This window comes from Chiroxiphia lanceolata, chromosome 2 (genome assembly GCF_009829145.1).
Source record: "Chiroxiphia lanceolata isolate bChiLan1 chromosome 2, bChiLan1.pri, whole genome shotgun sequence".
NCBI lineage: Eukaryota > Metazoa > Chordata > Aves > Passeriformes > Pipridae > Chiroxiphia > Chiroxiphia lanceolata.
The window spans coordinates 41,009,857-41,026,605 of record NC_045638.1 but is presented as its reverse complement, the minus strand read 5'-3'; the positions used below and the strand labels follow the sequence as shown (position 1 = coordinate 41,026,605).

Sequence of the window (16,749 nt, the reverse complement as noted above, 5' to 3'; positions counted from 1 at the left end):
GAGAAGTGATTTAAGCATAATGATTTCAGGAACTATATAACCAGATTTGGGCAGTGCCTGTCCTTGGAAGGTATTAAAACACCAACAAAGCATGGTAGTTAGTCTTTAATTCTAACACTTGCAGAAACACATTAAGTAAATATATAAAATATAATAATCTACTTAAAATCTGCACAAAATTACTTCTAAAATTGTGTTTTAAAATTAGTTCACAATATTGTGGACAGAATTGATTTGTTTAATTTTTCCAATTATATATGTTGTTGCATAGAGGAAGAAAGATGCTTTTTCCCTGCATTTCATAGAGTCTCCTGATGAAACTACTGTAGACCAGGAATCTGAGGACGACCTCAGTGCATCCCGCACCTCACTCGAACGTCAGTCACCACACCGTGGCAACACTACGGTGCACGTCTGCTGGCACAGAAATACCAGTGTTTCAATGATCGACTTTAGTATTGCTGTGGAGGTATCTGCCTCAGAACGATCTGAACTGCAGCTCCAGGCTCGCTTTTGAATTGACAATTTCCTTTTTGCTCCTCATTAATAAGTGCACTGTTCCATTGTCTCCTCCTGGGGAAGTTTCAGGCACACCTACTGAACTGCCTCCCATATCCTCGAATGATGGCATAAACCATCACTCAAGAAGCACATATCCACTCCCATAGTGCACCTCTGTAAAATCAGTTAGAGCAGTAATTTTCATGGAAGTAACTGTCCAAAAAGATGTTGATGCCTTTTAAAATTTAAAGTAGTTCAAACTGTCTTAATGCTTTCAGTTACAGAGGCATTAAGTCATTGCTCGAGCGGAAAGGATATTGTCTTTAGCTGCTGCAGCCAGAGTTTTAATTATGTGTATTACTAACTTACTTTCTTTACCTAGCCATCTTTTCTGGAACCTTTTGTCATTGCTCAGTCTCATTTGCTTTTTCTTTATTTGCGTTTTCCAACTCAAAACCACTTTTTTTCCCCCTGATCACAGCTAAGCCAATTTGATACACATTTGTTAATTCTGAAATCAACAGCCGAGGTGCAGACACTGACTTTTCAAAGACTGAAATAAAAGACTCCTAGTTCAGCGTAGGTTTTAGGATGAAGTGGTAAGCCTGCTAAGGTGTTCTTCCTTCACCAAGATAGTCTCCAGGGAGCTCGGAGTACTTTATCACAGCCCTCATCAAATGGAAATTAATGCTCAATGAAAATGGAAAAAGGAATTGTAAAGCTGAGTGCACTTGCACTCAAGCAGCAGCCCTCAGACATCAGGCCGCCATTGCTCTAGAGAAGATGTATTGATGCAGAACATATACATGCAAGGACAGACCTATTCCTAGTTCGTGTAACCACCTCTGTTTTTAAACTGAAGCTGAGTTTGTTGCTGAAATATGACAAGGAAAATTATTCTGTACTAGAAAATGCTGACTGTAGAGCCTCATTTCGATCCCACGCAGGTGGATTTTCCACTCTTTATGCCCTTAAATCCTGAAAGGGAGGAATAGTTCAGCACAGGACAAGGTCTCATATTTTTCCCTAAAGCACAGGGCTTATTATAAATAGATATAAAACCAATGACTCATTTTAACAATTAAAACATTTAGTTAGGCAAATCTAACTAGGTCTGAGATCAGTGCTCATTGTTGCTCATTTTTGTTCCTTCCCCGTGCCTCAAATGAACACAAACAAAGCAGTGAAGACCAAACACGCCCTGGAGACATGTGTTGTTCTGTGAAAACATCTTCAGCTCCACTGCTGTTCCATGCGTGGCAGGTTACGCTCATGCTCACGTCATTCTGTCGGTGCCTCTCACTTCAGCATTATTGTTTATTTTCTTTGTGTCTCTCCCTCCTTTCTGTCTCTCTTGTGGTAGAAGATCCTCTCTCTGTCAGTGACTGTTCCTCCCTACCTGCTGGACTGATCAGTGATCAGCGGCCTGTTTCCATTTCATATGTCTGCTGGTACCGAATGCAAAGCCTGTCCTTTTATGATATCCTCCAGAGTAATGAGGTAACAGAAAATTAAGGAGTACACGTGTAACTTAGGACAAGGAGGCAGCAATCCAGATATCAGAGAATGAGATGATAAAGGCTTTAACATATATCCAAGGCTGGTGACAACAGAACTTTTTAAGAATACTTCATTTATAGTAGGTACACCAGGACCTCCAGATTTTGACTATTCAGCTTTACACATTAAGTTATTACCTTCTGCATTATATAAACAAAATGATGTAAACAGCTGTTTTGATCTAGGTGAGAGACCTTGCAGTCAACAAGGAATGGGAAGTCACTAATAATTCACTGAGAACTCCCCTTCAATTGCAGGGAGCAATGATACTGGGCTTTACATATCCAGTATGTGAAGAGCAGTTTCTTCAACCAGCCATTGAATACATGTACTTTGTTACGGCTTCCTCCTCCTTTTTGTTAAACTACCCAAAATCCAGCTAAGAATAAGGTTAACAGTCCTTGTTTTTGAAATCTTCAAAAAGTTACCGTGTGAACTCCCTGGGTACTGAGAGCTCAATCTCTATCTGCAACTCTCAAGTATGTCATAATTTTCCTTTACATCACAAATTCATGTCAGACTTTTTGTTTCCATTCTTTTTAAATATCATTCTAAAAAGAACAGAGTAGGATAAGATGACTTACTTATGTTTAGTAATAAATTACTTAAAGCCATCTCAATTGAGAAAATAATTAGTGTAGTAGCTTTGAGACTTTGGAAGTACCCAGCTGCAAACAAAAAAAAAAGTTACATAAAGTACTACTTAGCAGTAATAAAATTCAGAAAAGTATGTCCATTCAACCAAAACATTTTCATGTACCACAAGGTCACGTACAACCAGATAAAGTCAAATAATTTTTCTTACAATAATTAAGCTGCAAATACCACTGTTTTATTTGGCTAATTTTGATATGTTTCAGAACCAGCTGTCTGGAAACCTCCTAAGAAAATTCAAAAACAGCAACGGGTGGCAGAAGCTTTGGGTGGTGTTCACCAACTTCTGCATGTTCTTCTATAAATCGCACCAGGTAACTGACTGGATGAGTGTGTGTGCCTGGAGAAGATGTTTGGGGTTTTTTTTCCAAAGAGGGAGCAGAAAGAAAAGTGGACATCAGTCAGAGATGCTGCAGGCAAGAGAAGCAGATGCACTTGTCACAGCTACACACACAGCCTTCACTGCCACTGGAACACAGAGCAGGGCCTGTTCTCCATCTGCTCTCTTGTCAGTTCTTTCCTGAAGCTTTCAACAGTCACAGTACAGATCATCCTTAAAAGTACAGCAGACCTCACTACTCCTCAGAAGTTGTGGTACAAGCTTAAATAAGACTTTTCTCTTGTACAAATTCTGAGATTATGAATTCTGAGATTAAAAATTATGAATTGGAGTATATTCTACATGTAAGAGGTATAAAGAAATAATTTGTTCAAACATGCCATGCTATGCCATGCAGTGAAAGGACTGAAGCAATGAATGCTGCTGGGTGGGCAGCACACTTCTAAAGGAGTAACAATGCCAACAACGAACATGCACCATCCTGATGATGGTCTGTAACAATGGCAGATAATTAATTAAGTTTATTGCAAGTATAAAAGCCTGGTGTTTTTCCGCCGTGGAAACACAGTGATCTTTAAATGAGTGTCTATCTCCCCTCCATTTACTTATGCACTCTCTTTAATTAAGAGCATTTGATCTCACAGCACTTTCCATCATATTTTTTCAGGACAATCATCCTTTAGCCAGCCTTCCTTTATTGGGATATTCACTTACTATTCCTTCTGAATCTGAAAACATTCACAAAGATTATGTGTTCAAGCTACATTTCAAATCCCACGTGTACTACTTCAGGGCTGAAAGTGAATATACATTTGAAAGGTAAGTTTGTCTTCTGTGAGAGGAAATTTTTGTTCAACTCCAGGAGTGTTTTTTGGAACAAGGTTAATAGATGTAAAGTTTAATAAATTGGTTCAGTAATGCAGGCAAGTAGTTCAGCACAACAGGAGAAAGAACCTGTCAAAATTATAAGAGACATTTTAAACCTGATACCACTAAAATCAAGTGATTGGTTTTGGTGATGTGGAAGCTGTAATAGTAATCACTGCAAAACCTTGAACTATCCAGTCAAAATTGATCAAGCTGGCTGTATGGGGAGCATTAGGTCTCAGACTTCATAGAGTCAGAATGGTTTTGGTTGGAAGGGACCTTAAAGATCATCTAGTTCTAAACCCCTGCCAGGAGCAGGGATACCTTTCACTAGACCAGGTTGCTCAAAGCCCCATCTAACCTGGCCCTCACAAAGTATGTGAACAGATTACAGGACTTCTCAGGAGCTCTTCAGAATAGCTTTGCTCCCTCTAGCACAACCGCATGAAAAATCCACACTTTAAATAAAATTCCAATTTTTCACAGAAGCAGCTGTTCCTACTCCATATTTATGCCACTTCACCATGTAATTTTTACACTTCCCACTGAACTTCAGATACATGGAGAGCCAGGGAAAAGGCACTACTCCTCCTAATTTGTGGTTTGCGGTTGTTCATATTAGGAACTAATTTAAGTCTTTTATATGAAGCACTAAAATGTCAAAAATCCCAAAATTCTCATCAAAGAAATTTATTTATAAGTTTTAGCCATGTCAGTCTAAAGTTATAAATAAAACATTGTGGGAAAGAGGTGATAAATGAAAACACAAAATCCCTTTCTCAGTTCTAGGAAAAAGAAATAGATACTGTAGCTAAAGTACATTTTTTCACTCTCGAATTAAGAAAAAAGGTTTGGTGTCTGCAGAGCAAGAAAAATCACTACTAAGCTCGTGAGTTTTGGGTCCCACACCTGCTGCTTATTCTCTTTAAACCTCCTTTCTGTAGTGGCAGTCATTTGGATCCTCTTGACTTCAGATAGAAGTTAAGTAGCAAGTAAGATGCTCCTGTAGACACAGAAAATAAAACTGTACAAGTAATAGCGCAGACCATATCTTTCAAGAAATCTTCCCTTGGGAATTGACCATTCTTTTGTTTGTGTCCCTCCTCGTGCCTCCTCACAGATGGATGGAAGTGATCCGAAGTGCCACCAGCTCTGCCTCACGCACCCGAGCTCTGAGTCATAAAGAGCCTCATGCCTATTGATGGCTTAACAAGCCACCGTGTTGATTGTCCAGCAGCTGCTGATTTTCTAGAGGACATTTGAAACTTTTCTCTCTCCATGTTTAGGAAAACTTGCGATTTGGTAAAAGAGGAGAATAAATATGGTTTTGCAGAAACTTTCACAATTCATCAGCAAAACTGTTTAAGTTCTCTGTATATTCAAACTAGCTTACCATCATCCCAGTGGCTGCAGTTCGTTTCATGTCTTGTATTTTGTCATTCTGTGCTGTTTTTAGCTTGTGCCAGTATTAAAATATTGTCCTTATTAGAGTGCCAAATGCCAAAAGACATTTTGTTGCCTCAAAGATTGCACCTAAAAAAACCCCAGATGACTGAAATCTGAAAACTTTCTCCTCTGAGGCAAACACTTATTTCTTCTCCTTTCATAAAAATATATTATTTTTTTTTACCATGTTAATCTCTAGACTGCTGGATTTCTAAATGTAGATGGACTTTCACAGTATAGAATATAATTACATATACAGCAAGCAGTCTAACAGGAATGAGATAACTTTCAGATTTCATGGGTTTTTTCCCAGTCTTTCTACATTTAATCAGCAAGGATTTACTAATTTTCTATCTTTAACAAAGAAACAGTTTACAGCTCATTCTCATTTCCCTTTGGGGTTACAAATCCATGTGGTATAAATAAAGTATAGGATTCTTACCTAACCATTTTCTTGGTGCGAGTTGACCAAGTTATCTGTTGGCTTTGAAAAGTGAATACTACTTGCAAGATGAAAAATTTTTAAAATAATCCAGTGCAATATTATTTGGGCTGTTAATGTACTGTGAATGGTATGTACAAGAAGAAATTAAAGGCTGTGGTGACATTCTGCTGTTTGTTTTAAGAACTTGAAAGAAAACCTGTATGCTACGAGAACCACAGCTATTTGTGATTCATTTGTAGAGTGTTTCAGTAACTAAATTGCTCTAAGCTGAAGGTACTACTGAAGCCTCAAGTTTTCATCCTGCTTGCTACACATCTCAACCTGACTTTCAGTTTCTTGTTGGAATTTCAGTCTCTCCCTATCTCTCCTGGGGCTCAGTAGACAGACAGCAACTGCTACAGCCTGCAGCAGAACTACCCATTTCACATATCTGGCTGACAGCAGCTAGCACAGCATTTTGGATAAGCTGGTGGCCCACTTAGAAGGTTGGTAGCACTACGTCTACTAGTCTTAGATGCTTTTCCTTGTGTCTTAAGAAACACTTTGTCATGAAGGTGATGTAAAACTTCCGTTATTGGAAGTTTGATGTGCTGGTAACACATCTATCACCATTATGGGCCTTTGAGGAAACATGGTGCTAGGCAGAGGGGGCCTGAATGTTGATCTGGGAAACGAAGCAGGGGCAATTCTACCCCTACTTTTTCTTCATCTAGCTATTTGCTTTGTTAATGGCTTACCTGTGTGCAATGTATAAAACAACTTGTTACAGCTTTGCTCACAACAAAAGGGAATAAAATACCTCACAACACTATCGTATATATTCCTGTTTCAAGATAGTAAAGCTTTCTTTGTATTACCCCCGACTCCAAACAAAGCTACACACATACCTCCATCCAAGAAGAGGATGGACTCCTAACCCCTTAGGACAAGCAGCAGTCCCCATGGCCAAATCCAAGTGCATCCTAACAAAGGAAAAAACTAGTTCACTGTACTTCCTTCAGCTGCAGGTAACGCCTTGGGCAGGATGTGTTACAGTTGCTTTTTTCCTTAGCTATTGCCCTTGATTCTCCGTACCAATGCAATAATCATACCTACCCCACAGCATCACCTCTGGCTATGATACTCTGAAGGACAAACTTAAAAAGTAGGCAGAAAAATCTGAAACCCTTTTTCACAGTTGCAGGCCCCACTGCCTTGTCCATTCCAAACCTGTGCCCCTGCTCTGTAGTGCCAAAGCGAGTTCAATCACCTCAGTGAACCAGTAATGTACAGGAACTACGGTGCTTCAGGACTGACCAGGAATGTGAACAACAATCTCTGTAGTGAGGAAAAGAGGACGTGGCATAGATGAACAATAACCCAAGCTGCAGCCTTATGGATCTGGAAAAACAAAGCTGAAGAAGCAAGAGCATGTGATGTTGCTATGAAGTAAAAGACGGCAGATGTGATCCCTCCAAAATTATTACTGAGCTGTAAAATAGTATCTGCAACACCTTACAAGCCAGTCAGGGCCCTACATCTGCTCTTTAGAATTGGTATCTTTAACAGTGAGAAGATTATTTTTTTAATGGAAACTATATTGAGAGCCATGCCCTTAATTCAGCCAAAACTGAATTTTAGTTTAGATCCCTGGGGCTTGTTGGATAATCCTCATTACTGCTATCTGCTGCAGAAGTTTATTCTGAGCTTTCAAAAGATATAAGGTAAACACCTTTTCTCACTATGTTTCATTTTCACACAAAAGTAAATTTGGAAAATAAGGTAAAGCTCAAGATACAGTGCTATTTATCATAACAGCAGAGACCAAGCTAGGCTGTTGATTCAACTCCAGAGTATCCACCTGATTCGTTTTCACCTTTTTGTATTATCTTTTCCCTACAGAAAAAAAGGTTCAAGTAAGATATTTTTCCTTCTCTACCAGTGTGATTTTTTACATCCTTTTTTTAAAATGGAACCATGTGAACTGCTGTCAACTTTGTTAGCATTGTTTTAGTTCTTTATTCCCAAGGTTAACCCAAAACGGAAGTCATGGTAAGAGAGTAAAATCAACTGTGACAGCTGTATCTTGCTATCAGACAAAGTCCATGTGTGTGAATAAAACTCAGTGTATAGAAAGCTGTAATATACAACCACTTATTTTTAACCCTGATTCACATCATATTGCTGCCTGTTTAGCTAAGCAGGGCCTGCAGACAGGCAAGGTCACTGAGCGCTGGGTCAATAGCCATGACTAAACACACCACTCTCAGCAGCAGGAAAACCTCAGACAGGTCACTCCATGAGATTTACTCTTGGTGTTGTTATTATCCACTATGAATAGGTGCCAGTTTGAAATAACAAACAAAAACAAAACAGAAACTTTACTGCCATTGGAGGTTGCACCACACACAATGGGGTCAGGAAAACCTGGACTCCTGTGGACTTTTTTTTCCACAAGACTACGCATCTCCACCATTTCTCTCCTGTCTAATTTAACCTTCATTAAGATGTATTTATTAATATACCTCAAGCCTACCTATTTTCAGAAAATTTTAATTAAAAAATGCTGACACCTCAATGCCTTTGTAAATGCAGCTGAAAGCAGCCAAAAACAACAGACTGAAAGACAAGCTGGCAGGTAGAGGAAAACACACTGTGATTGCAGAAATCTTGGTAAGTCTCTGACTAAAGAAAAGAGTAAGAAAAATTTGTTTCAGAGAAAAAAAATCAGGAGTAATAGCCTACCATTCCATCAGCCAAGAACAAAACAAAGAATCATGACCTGAAAACCCCAACTTTGACCATTCTGTCTTTTTAGACAGGACCAATTACATCATCTTCTCCCTCAAAAGCAAGCACAATTATGTACATCTAGGCAACTCCAGTTGTTAGAGCACATGGGTATCCTCTCTGCCCTAGAGGCACAGAAAAGTTGGTAGGAGGAAAAGGAATAATTTGCCATGTGCCACACATACAGTTTTTAGCAGCTGAAAATAGCAATGAAGTATAATTACAGGTGTGCAGCTCTTTGTCACCAGTTAAAGGTTAAACCCTTGGGGGTTGCAATTTGATGTGAGCACTTCATCAGTTTCACTTGGCTGGCAGGATGGGGACGACAAAGGGGGTTTTAAAGCGTTGCCATCTGTAAATGGTACAAATTCTGAGATGATTACCACTAAAAACTGAACACCAACTTACAAATTTTCTGCTTACCATTACTGACACAAGGGCAATAATTGCACTAGAAAACCTCAAGAGCACCCCCTCTTGGGAAGGGATCCCAAATCTCATTTTACTGACCACTCAGGTGTCAACATTTCATTAAACTTTTCCTTCTTTATTTCTAGGTCATGTAGTTTATGAGGAGGTTTATTATGTTCGTGTAGAGTGACAGAAGTAAAATTTAAATACACTGCTATAAACAGGCAGCAGCATTACAGAAAACAAGATATACACTTTCATCACCCTCTGTAATCATGTTTTAATGGTGGCAGGAAACCATGACATGCAATTTGTCTATGGCATGTGCTCAGTGCAGTTACTAGCACATATGCAAAACACAGTTAAAAACAACAAGCAGGTTTGTGCTAATACCATAAGCTCCTCCCCAGCAGCTTACAAAAACGATTAGTGATTGCCCTGATCCTTGATTTACACCTGTGCTTATCAGCACTGCAGATAATATTCCAATGGTGACATTTTCTGAGGGCAAAAATGCATGGCCTTCAAAGTAAGGTTAATGTAAAACTACTACAAACCACATTGTTTAAAAACTAATACGGAACGTCACGTAAAGTACTGAGAGCTGAGCGAGAAATTGCACAAGTACATTAAAAGCATATTAAAAGACAGAAGAAGGGGTGACGGTGGCTACAGTAGGATGTGAACTCGCACAGTGCCAGCTGTTTTTCAGTGAAGTGCCAATGCCCCCAGCCCTACCTTTCCCCTCCACCTGCCCCTCCTGCACAGCAGGGGCAAAAACACCCCACTTAGTCTGTTCCGTAATAATTGGTTCATCTGTCTGTACCCACACAGGCACACACAGAATGTTTGGAGCTGCAGAGAAACTGTGGCACCTGGAGAAGGAACTGCTTCATTATTACACCAAAAGCATTCTGTGCACTAGTGATCATACTGTCATCCTTCAGTAAACTGGCCATCAACTATAAAGTGCAACTGCAAGGAAAATAAGATTAAAAAATAGATGACACATCTGATACTTACAAAAAAGCAAGCCTTCAGTTCAAATAACTGATTTTATTGTTTTTAAACAGTGAGTTTATTTACTGCCTAATCATTAAATCCCTGACAAATAAGCAGTTCTACTAATTTAAATGTTTGCATAAATAGAGATAGCTTGTCATTTAGTATAGTCAAGACTGCATGAAATACTACCTGCACAGAAAAATCATCAGTGCAACATTGTAACACAGACATGTTTTTAGAATGAAACAACCTCTCAAAAATATCAATATACTTCTTTTTCTCTGAGAAACCAAAGCGGTGCTTCTTTCAAATGAAGCTTCTTTTCTGTTACTAATATAGACCTGATTTTTAAAGCACCAATACTTTTCAATAGCAATTGATTGTACTTCTACATTCAAGATACAGCACATTTGTTTTTTCAGTGAATCTCAGTTTAAGATAGTCTATATTTAAATAATCTATATATTACATATAAAAATACACATCTCTACCATAAATGAGGTCTTGTCTTCTTCTAAATGCCCAAGTCTTTTGGCCAGCTGCCCTCACTGCAGGTCTTACTCATCTTAAGCTCCAACACATTCATCAAGCAAATTCTGCCACCATCTACTCAGAGAAGTATTTCCTCAACATACAGTCCTGGAACACAACTAAAATGTAACTCAAAGCATCTATGTATAACTTTTCAAATGAGTGTTCAAAAAGCGTACCTTAGAATTTGCTGATTGAGAAATTCTTAACCCTTAACAATCAAGCCAGAACCATAAATTTAACTTCCTCGCTACGTCTCAGAGTTCTGTCCATCTCCAAGTAAGCTTGCTTAATTTAATTTCCAGTCCTTACATTAACAGATGACTAGGGAATAGCTTATGTTGATCAATTTGTATTTCCAGTGCAAACACACCTGTTGATTTCCATGTGCTGTGACAGCACACAGATCTACTGAAGGGCTGAATGTTCTAATATTGAGACATCAACAGGTGAATTTCCCACTGTGCCATATTCAGATGCACATTTCACAATAGCAGTGCTAAATTTGTTTCCTCAAAGGTGAGCCTATCCTTAACACTTAAGAGCACACAAACCAACATAATTAAAGATATTAAACAAAGAGGAGTTATAAAACATAGCTCAAATTTATGCACTGTTCAATTTATCTTAAATTCCCTTAGTCATAAAGGAAAGCCGTTAGCTCATTAGCTGGCAAACGTACTGTGTCCAAGAGCATGGCCACAAGATGAACACACACATTCACTCATTTCTTTCAGCTTGTTTCAACCTGGGCAGAAGCTTCCTAGCTCTGTTTGCAAGACAGTGTCCTCTTACTGTTAAATTCTTAAATTAATAAATTAAGGCTATTAATATGCATAGACTAAGGGCTACCATGGAGATATGAAGTCCTGCCAAGAGACCTCACCAGCTTCCAGAATGTTTAGCAAACCTGAGCCTTTTTGTATCAAGGCAGATATATATGCCAATACTTTTCAATGTTAATCCTTTCTGTTCCAAAGCTCCTATCTATATTAAGAAAAAAAAAAAAAAAGGAAGGAAAAAGAAAATGAATTAAAGATGTAAGTTGCCTCACTGTCCTCACTGTCATGCAAAGCATAAAATTGTCAAATTCTTCATTAAAAAGAAGGCAAAAATGCTCTCTTAGCTACTGGAATAAGAAGCACCTGAATACAGTCTTGGTGAAAGAAACCAAGGTAAACCTCACACTAATACTGTGGGGGAAAAAAATAAAAATAGCAGCTACCTAATCAACTGTTCATGTAACTAATGAACTAATGTTACTATCTCCAAGATCTACAAAGCCTGATGTCAGCTATCTAAAAGCCTTTACAGGAATAGTGGAAATTACAAAATTCAGAATTTTCAAGAAGTAACTCTTCTCTGGGTAAGCAAGCTAGCACAAGGACTAGCACATAACACTTGGGCTCAGTTTTGCAGCCTTTGTGTCCAACGTCTGTCAGTTTTGGTAAAGAGATTCACAGATCGAGGCAGCGAGACCGAATATTGCATCTGTGGATAATTTTTCTTCTATGCTGCAAAACATTAATTTTAATGATAAAAATAGGCATGATGAAGAAATACTTGCCACTGCCTCAGAGCCAACACCTTAATGAGATATTTCAGAAGAGATGAAGGGAATAAAGATTTATTTGTGCGAGCATTCAAACATGTTCAGGTGAAAAAAAGATTGAATTTCACAAGCTTCACAAATATCTGCTACTAAAATTGAACAATAGATAGGGTTCAGAATTTGCATTGGCACAATTTAAAACCGAAAATATGAAAGAGCTCATTCTTTAGGAAAACAAATAATTTAAATTTAAAGCTTCAAGAGGCGAGGTGTATGAAATTTAAAACAACCATTATTAGAAAGCCAAGCTCAGAATATAGATAAAACGGATGAAATATTGGAGAAACGGAATAAAATTATGTCTGTACTGAGGTACGAATAGAAGATTCCATAGTACAGGATTAACTCTTTCAATGGCAAATACTTCACATACAAAAATCAAACCAAGATTCACTTATCACATAATTCAAACTTTACATGTAATAAAGGCAAGGCAATACTCAATTATAGCCTGTCAAATATTTACCCCACTAACATTATCTACAAAAGCACTTTACCATTTTGTACACAGTGATTCCTTATGCACATTGAAAGGCTTTCCGTTAAAAAAGACATTATATACATATCTGTACACAATTCCAACAACCATGCTCCATCTCCCAATGGAATTCTTAAAGCAAGATACCTGAGGTTTCTCAATATCTTCATTTTCTCTATCACAAACCTAGATATACATTTCAGATTTTACAAAAGGACACCTCCCTGGAATATGTGCATTATCATTTTAAAAAATTATAGCTTTATAAGGAGCTGAAAAAGACTGCCTCCCTCAAAAATACTTGATTTTCACTCCTGCACATTTAGGAATGTCCTTCCACCAAAGGACTTTCCAGAGACTGAAAGGCAGAATAACATCAGAGTGTGTGCCTTCAATGCAGACACTGTGGGATCTCTGTTGTCTTAGAAAAGTCAGGAAGAGTATGTCAGTAGGATGAAGAACTTCCTCCAGCTAGTGAATATCTGAAAAGGAAAATAAATAGTTATTGTTGTGACTTTCAGAAAGGCATTCTACAACAAGCAGCAATGAGAAGTTATTCCATTTTAGGCTGCTGAAGTTCCAGCCTTTTTCCTTGCACAAGGACACTGACCACCGCTACCACACTTTAAAGAAAGAGCCATAGAGGTGAACAACATGTGAAATACATCCTGTTAGAGTATCACTGCTTTCCTAACAAACAGTAGCAACCTGCGTTTAAGTGTGTTACTGAGCAGTATATAATGATGTAAGAACTCTGTACAGTGGGGCAACATTCAGTGATTCCGACTTTCCTACTTAGCAAGTTTACATCATAATCTTTTCAAACTATTGCTGGGACAGGAAACCCGAATTTCTTGATCTAAGCAGATTCTTAAGTCATTCAAGGAAAGAAGCACACAGTTTAATCACATTAAGTTTTCAGTAAACTTTTTCAAACATCCGAGATCAAAACTGGAGGGAGAAGGTAACTGGATTCACTCAAATTACTGGGCAGCCTGAGGGTCCCGATTAATTCATTCAGACAAATTTGCAAAATCCAGATCTAACTAATCATAAGGGGAATGAATATTAAGAAATGTTGTTGAAAACCCATTTTCAGGAATTAGCCAGCAAACTGAGAGGCTATTACAAGTGGATAAAATGAACGACTTAATGTAACACAGTGTAATCCTGTAGCATTCAAACAAGAAGGAACTATCTTTTCAGAATTTGACTAGCTCCAAAAACAGCTTTTTCCACAAGGGAAACCAACTAAGCTATGGAATGGTTCAAACTCATTTTTAGTAGGGTATCATGCCAGTCATTTGTTTCACTCCCTTGCTGGAAGGAGTGCTAGTCACAATCCCAATACTAGCTGAATATCACCCCTGAAAAGAAGAAACAGTTCACCCATCAACAACTATTCTCTATGAATAACTCTTTATCTCCTTCAAAAAGAATGAAGTGCCTGCCTCCACTGTTCTAAGACATTACAAACAAGAAAAACAGTAGCAGTCCAAGGAAGGAAGGAAAACAAAATGCTAAATAGGTATATAAAGGGTTCTGACATCTTTCTCTTAGGACAAAGATGATGACTGTTGCTGTCAGGACAGGAACAAGTAAGATCATCCCCAGCATCCCCAAAAGTGCCCATGTCTGGGCACTGTCTCCAAATGGTCATTTTTAGCTTCAATTGCAGCATCAAGTCTTTGAGGTTCCCAGTTCCAGGAAGGTCCTGTACCAGACTGATAGAAATATGACACTGAAATATTGAGCTGATGAAAGACTGAATTCAATTTTGAAACCCCTGATGGAAACAAACTGAGGTGGAAGCTCAACTCTTTTAAGTCTGCCAGGATCAACTGAGACAGGACAGGACATCTGCCATTAGGAGTAACTGTTCAGCACTAGAGATGCTGACTGGGCTTCAAGCAACAAACACAATTGCTTTGCAGATATCTTGGCATTTTTTTACTGAATGAGAAAATGTCAGCCTGGCAACCCTCTGCTTTAACTTCAGAGGTGGTATCAAGGTCTGGTTATAGACAGTGTAAAGGAGACCGCTGCTCAGGATGATCTTTTTCAACATAGTAGTCCATGATTAATCATTGCAATGAGTTTTTTCTAGTACCAAGCAATCCAACCTGGATGGTGTAAGATTCACAACAGTTATGGGCTCCTGGATTCAAGGCTGCATTTAAAGCCTCTTCAGGGAGCAATTCTGAAATTTATACCCATCATATTTTCTTGTGTAGTATTTAAAAGAACAGAAAATTGAGTGTTTGGTAAGAACATATTCCTAACTGAGGCAGTTAGAAAATCTTATATGAAATTTGGCCTTCTGAAGTAAGTTGGTTTTGGAGATGTCACCAAAAGCCCATACATACTGTCTCTAATGAATGAACAAGAAACTACTGACTCTGTGACTGAAAGAAACACAGACCAACTAAACAGTCAATTTATTCAAGTGCGTAAAAGAAACTAAGAGTGACACAGAGCAGTCTCTGCAACATACACCCAAACACTAAGAAAGCCTGTGTGTCCCTTATGTGAACTGCAAAGGGAAAAGGCTGTCCAGTCTCATTTGACACACAATATGCCCACCAACAGGATGAATGTGCATATGTGCTATCACCTGAAGCTAGAAATTAGAAGTACTGATATGATTGGATTTTTTTCTAGTAATCAAAGGTAATTGCACAACCTGCAACCACAAGTGGTTTCCTTCTCTATTAGAAATAGATTTAATTCTTCCAGTCTCACATAAGTCAAATATTTGTAGAATCAAACCCACAGTGAAATAGTTTCATTACCTCTGAAGCCTCTGCACAAGGTGTGACACCATGTTATCTGCAATGCCTGGACAAGCCTCTTCAGCTAAATAAATAGCCTTTCTCAGTTCTTCTATGGAATCTGTGTTACCACCACACACTTCACTCTTTTCTTTCAACTGGAAGAAAACCAGGAAGAAATATATTAATAAGATATTCATAAATACTCCTATATACAATATACTGCAGAAGCTTGTTTGGAAGCGACCATCAGGGTTCACAATGTCAGAATTTGACTTTCATCATACATCTTCACATACTGAAGACTTTTTTTCATCCCAAAGTTAGTCATTGTGGTATTTATCAGGATGTCATTCATCGTCACAAGTCTTCAATCTTCACACATCTTTTTCAGCATGCTCACAGTCAAAAATTATGAGAAAGTATCCCAAGATATTTACCTTTAGCTGTTTGGCTTCAAGATGTGCTTCTTATACTTACTTTATTATACATACTTGCACACCTATAGCTTCTACATACACTGCAGGAATTTTATCAACTTTTTGACATAATCACATCTTCATATATTTGTCTTTCCCTTCATACATTCTTTCTTAGATTTGTTTTTAAGTATTTGGGAAAAATATAAAATATAAAATTCAGAGAGGGAACAAAATACAGTTTTCAACACTGAAATTCAAAAGAAGTTCTTGCTGATCTGGTCCACAGTCATATCTTGGAACTTAAAATTTGTAATAGATGAATATATAAAGCAGTGTCAAAAATAAAATGCTGTAATCCAAACACTTACACACCTTTTTCATGTTCACTGCTTTAGGCTAGTATGGTTGATGTTACTACCATCCATATGAAGTACTGTTAGAAGTAAACACAGATCTCAAAAGCAGACATATGAAAGCAAAGGGCAGAGCTAAAACTTAACACATCAAGTTCAAAATGGGTTGGAGCAACTTTACGTGTCATTCATTATATTTTTCATTTTTTTTCAGAGACATAAATCTTGCAATTGTTAAGTTTTAAAGCAATAACTTACCTCTGCAAATAAAGGGGATATAACCGTAGACAGACATTGGGATAGGGGCCTCTTTGGGATATCCTTTTCCTTTAAAGAAAACAAAATTCTGACCAACTTATTTTTCTGTAAAAAAGCATCCTCATTGTATTCTAATTAAAGACAAACATGCTACCCTTTATGAAAAATCTGTTTCAATATATGCATATATATATATACAAAAGGCTGAATTCAAATTTGAGGCTGTACCACCTCAAAGACATGCAAGCTCAAAATCAGAAGGGGAAGAAAACCCACAATCCTATTTAGCATGTACTAACTCACAGACATGCTGATATTTACTAGGT

General features: G+C 38.0%; 2 protein-coding genes across 10 annotated transcripts in view; one reads left to right on the top strand and one right to left on the bottom strand.

Moving 5' to 3' along the window:
• FARP1 (FERM, ARH/RhoGEF and pleckstrin domain protein 1) overlaps nucleotides 1–6,629 on the top strand; it is a 204,992-nt gene extending 198,363 nt beyond the window's left edge. For 3 of the 9 annotated variants that reach the window (XM_032681060.1, XM_032681062.1, XM_032681061.1), the window contains exons 24-27: nucleotides 306–469; nucleotides 2,922–3,029; nucleotides 3,723–3,874; nucleotides 5,043–6,629. In XM_032681060.1, coding sequence (XP_032536951.1) covers nucleotides 306–469; nucleotides 2,922–3,029; nucleotides 3,723–3,874; nucleotides 5,043–5,124 — 506 coding nt within the window. In that variant the 3' untranslated portion in view covers nucleotides 5,125–6,629. Of the gene's footprint in view, nucleotides 1–305; nucleotides 470–1,864; nucleotides 2,002–2,921; nucleotides 3,030–3,722; nucleotides 3,875–5,042 lie in introns of those variants that run through there. The other 6 variants (XM_032681065.1, XM_032681063.1, XM_032681067.1 and 3 more) reach the window with 5 other exon arrangements.
• Nucleotides 6,630–9,137: 2,508 nt separating this feature from the next.
• STK24 (serine/threonine kinase 24) overlaps nucleotides 9,138–16,749 on the bottom strand; it is a 56,218-nt gene continuing 48,606 nt past the window's right edge. Inside the window, exons 9-11 of the mRNA XM_032681070.1 lie at nucleotides 16,424–16,492; nucleotides 15,412–15,548; nucleotides 9,138–13,101 (exon numbers count right to left, since the gene is read on the bottom strand). Of these exons, the coding sequence (XP_032536961.1) occupies nucleotides 13,065–13,101; nucleotides 15,412–15,548; nucleotides 16,424–16,492 (243 nt within the window). The 3' untranslated portion in view covers nucleotides 9,138–13,064. The remainder of the gene's footprint in view (nucleotides 13,102–15,411; nucleotides 15,549–16,423; nucleotides 16,493–16,749) is intronic.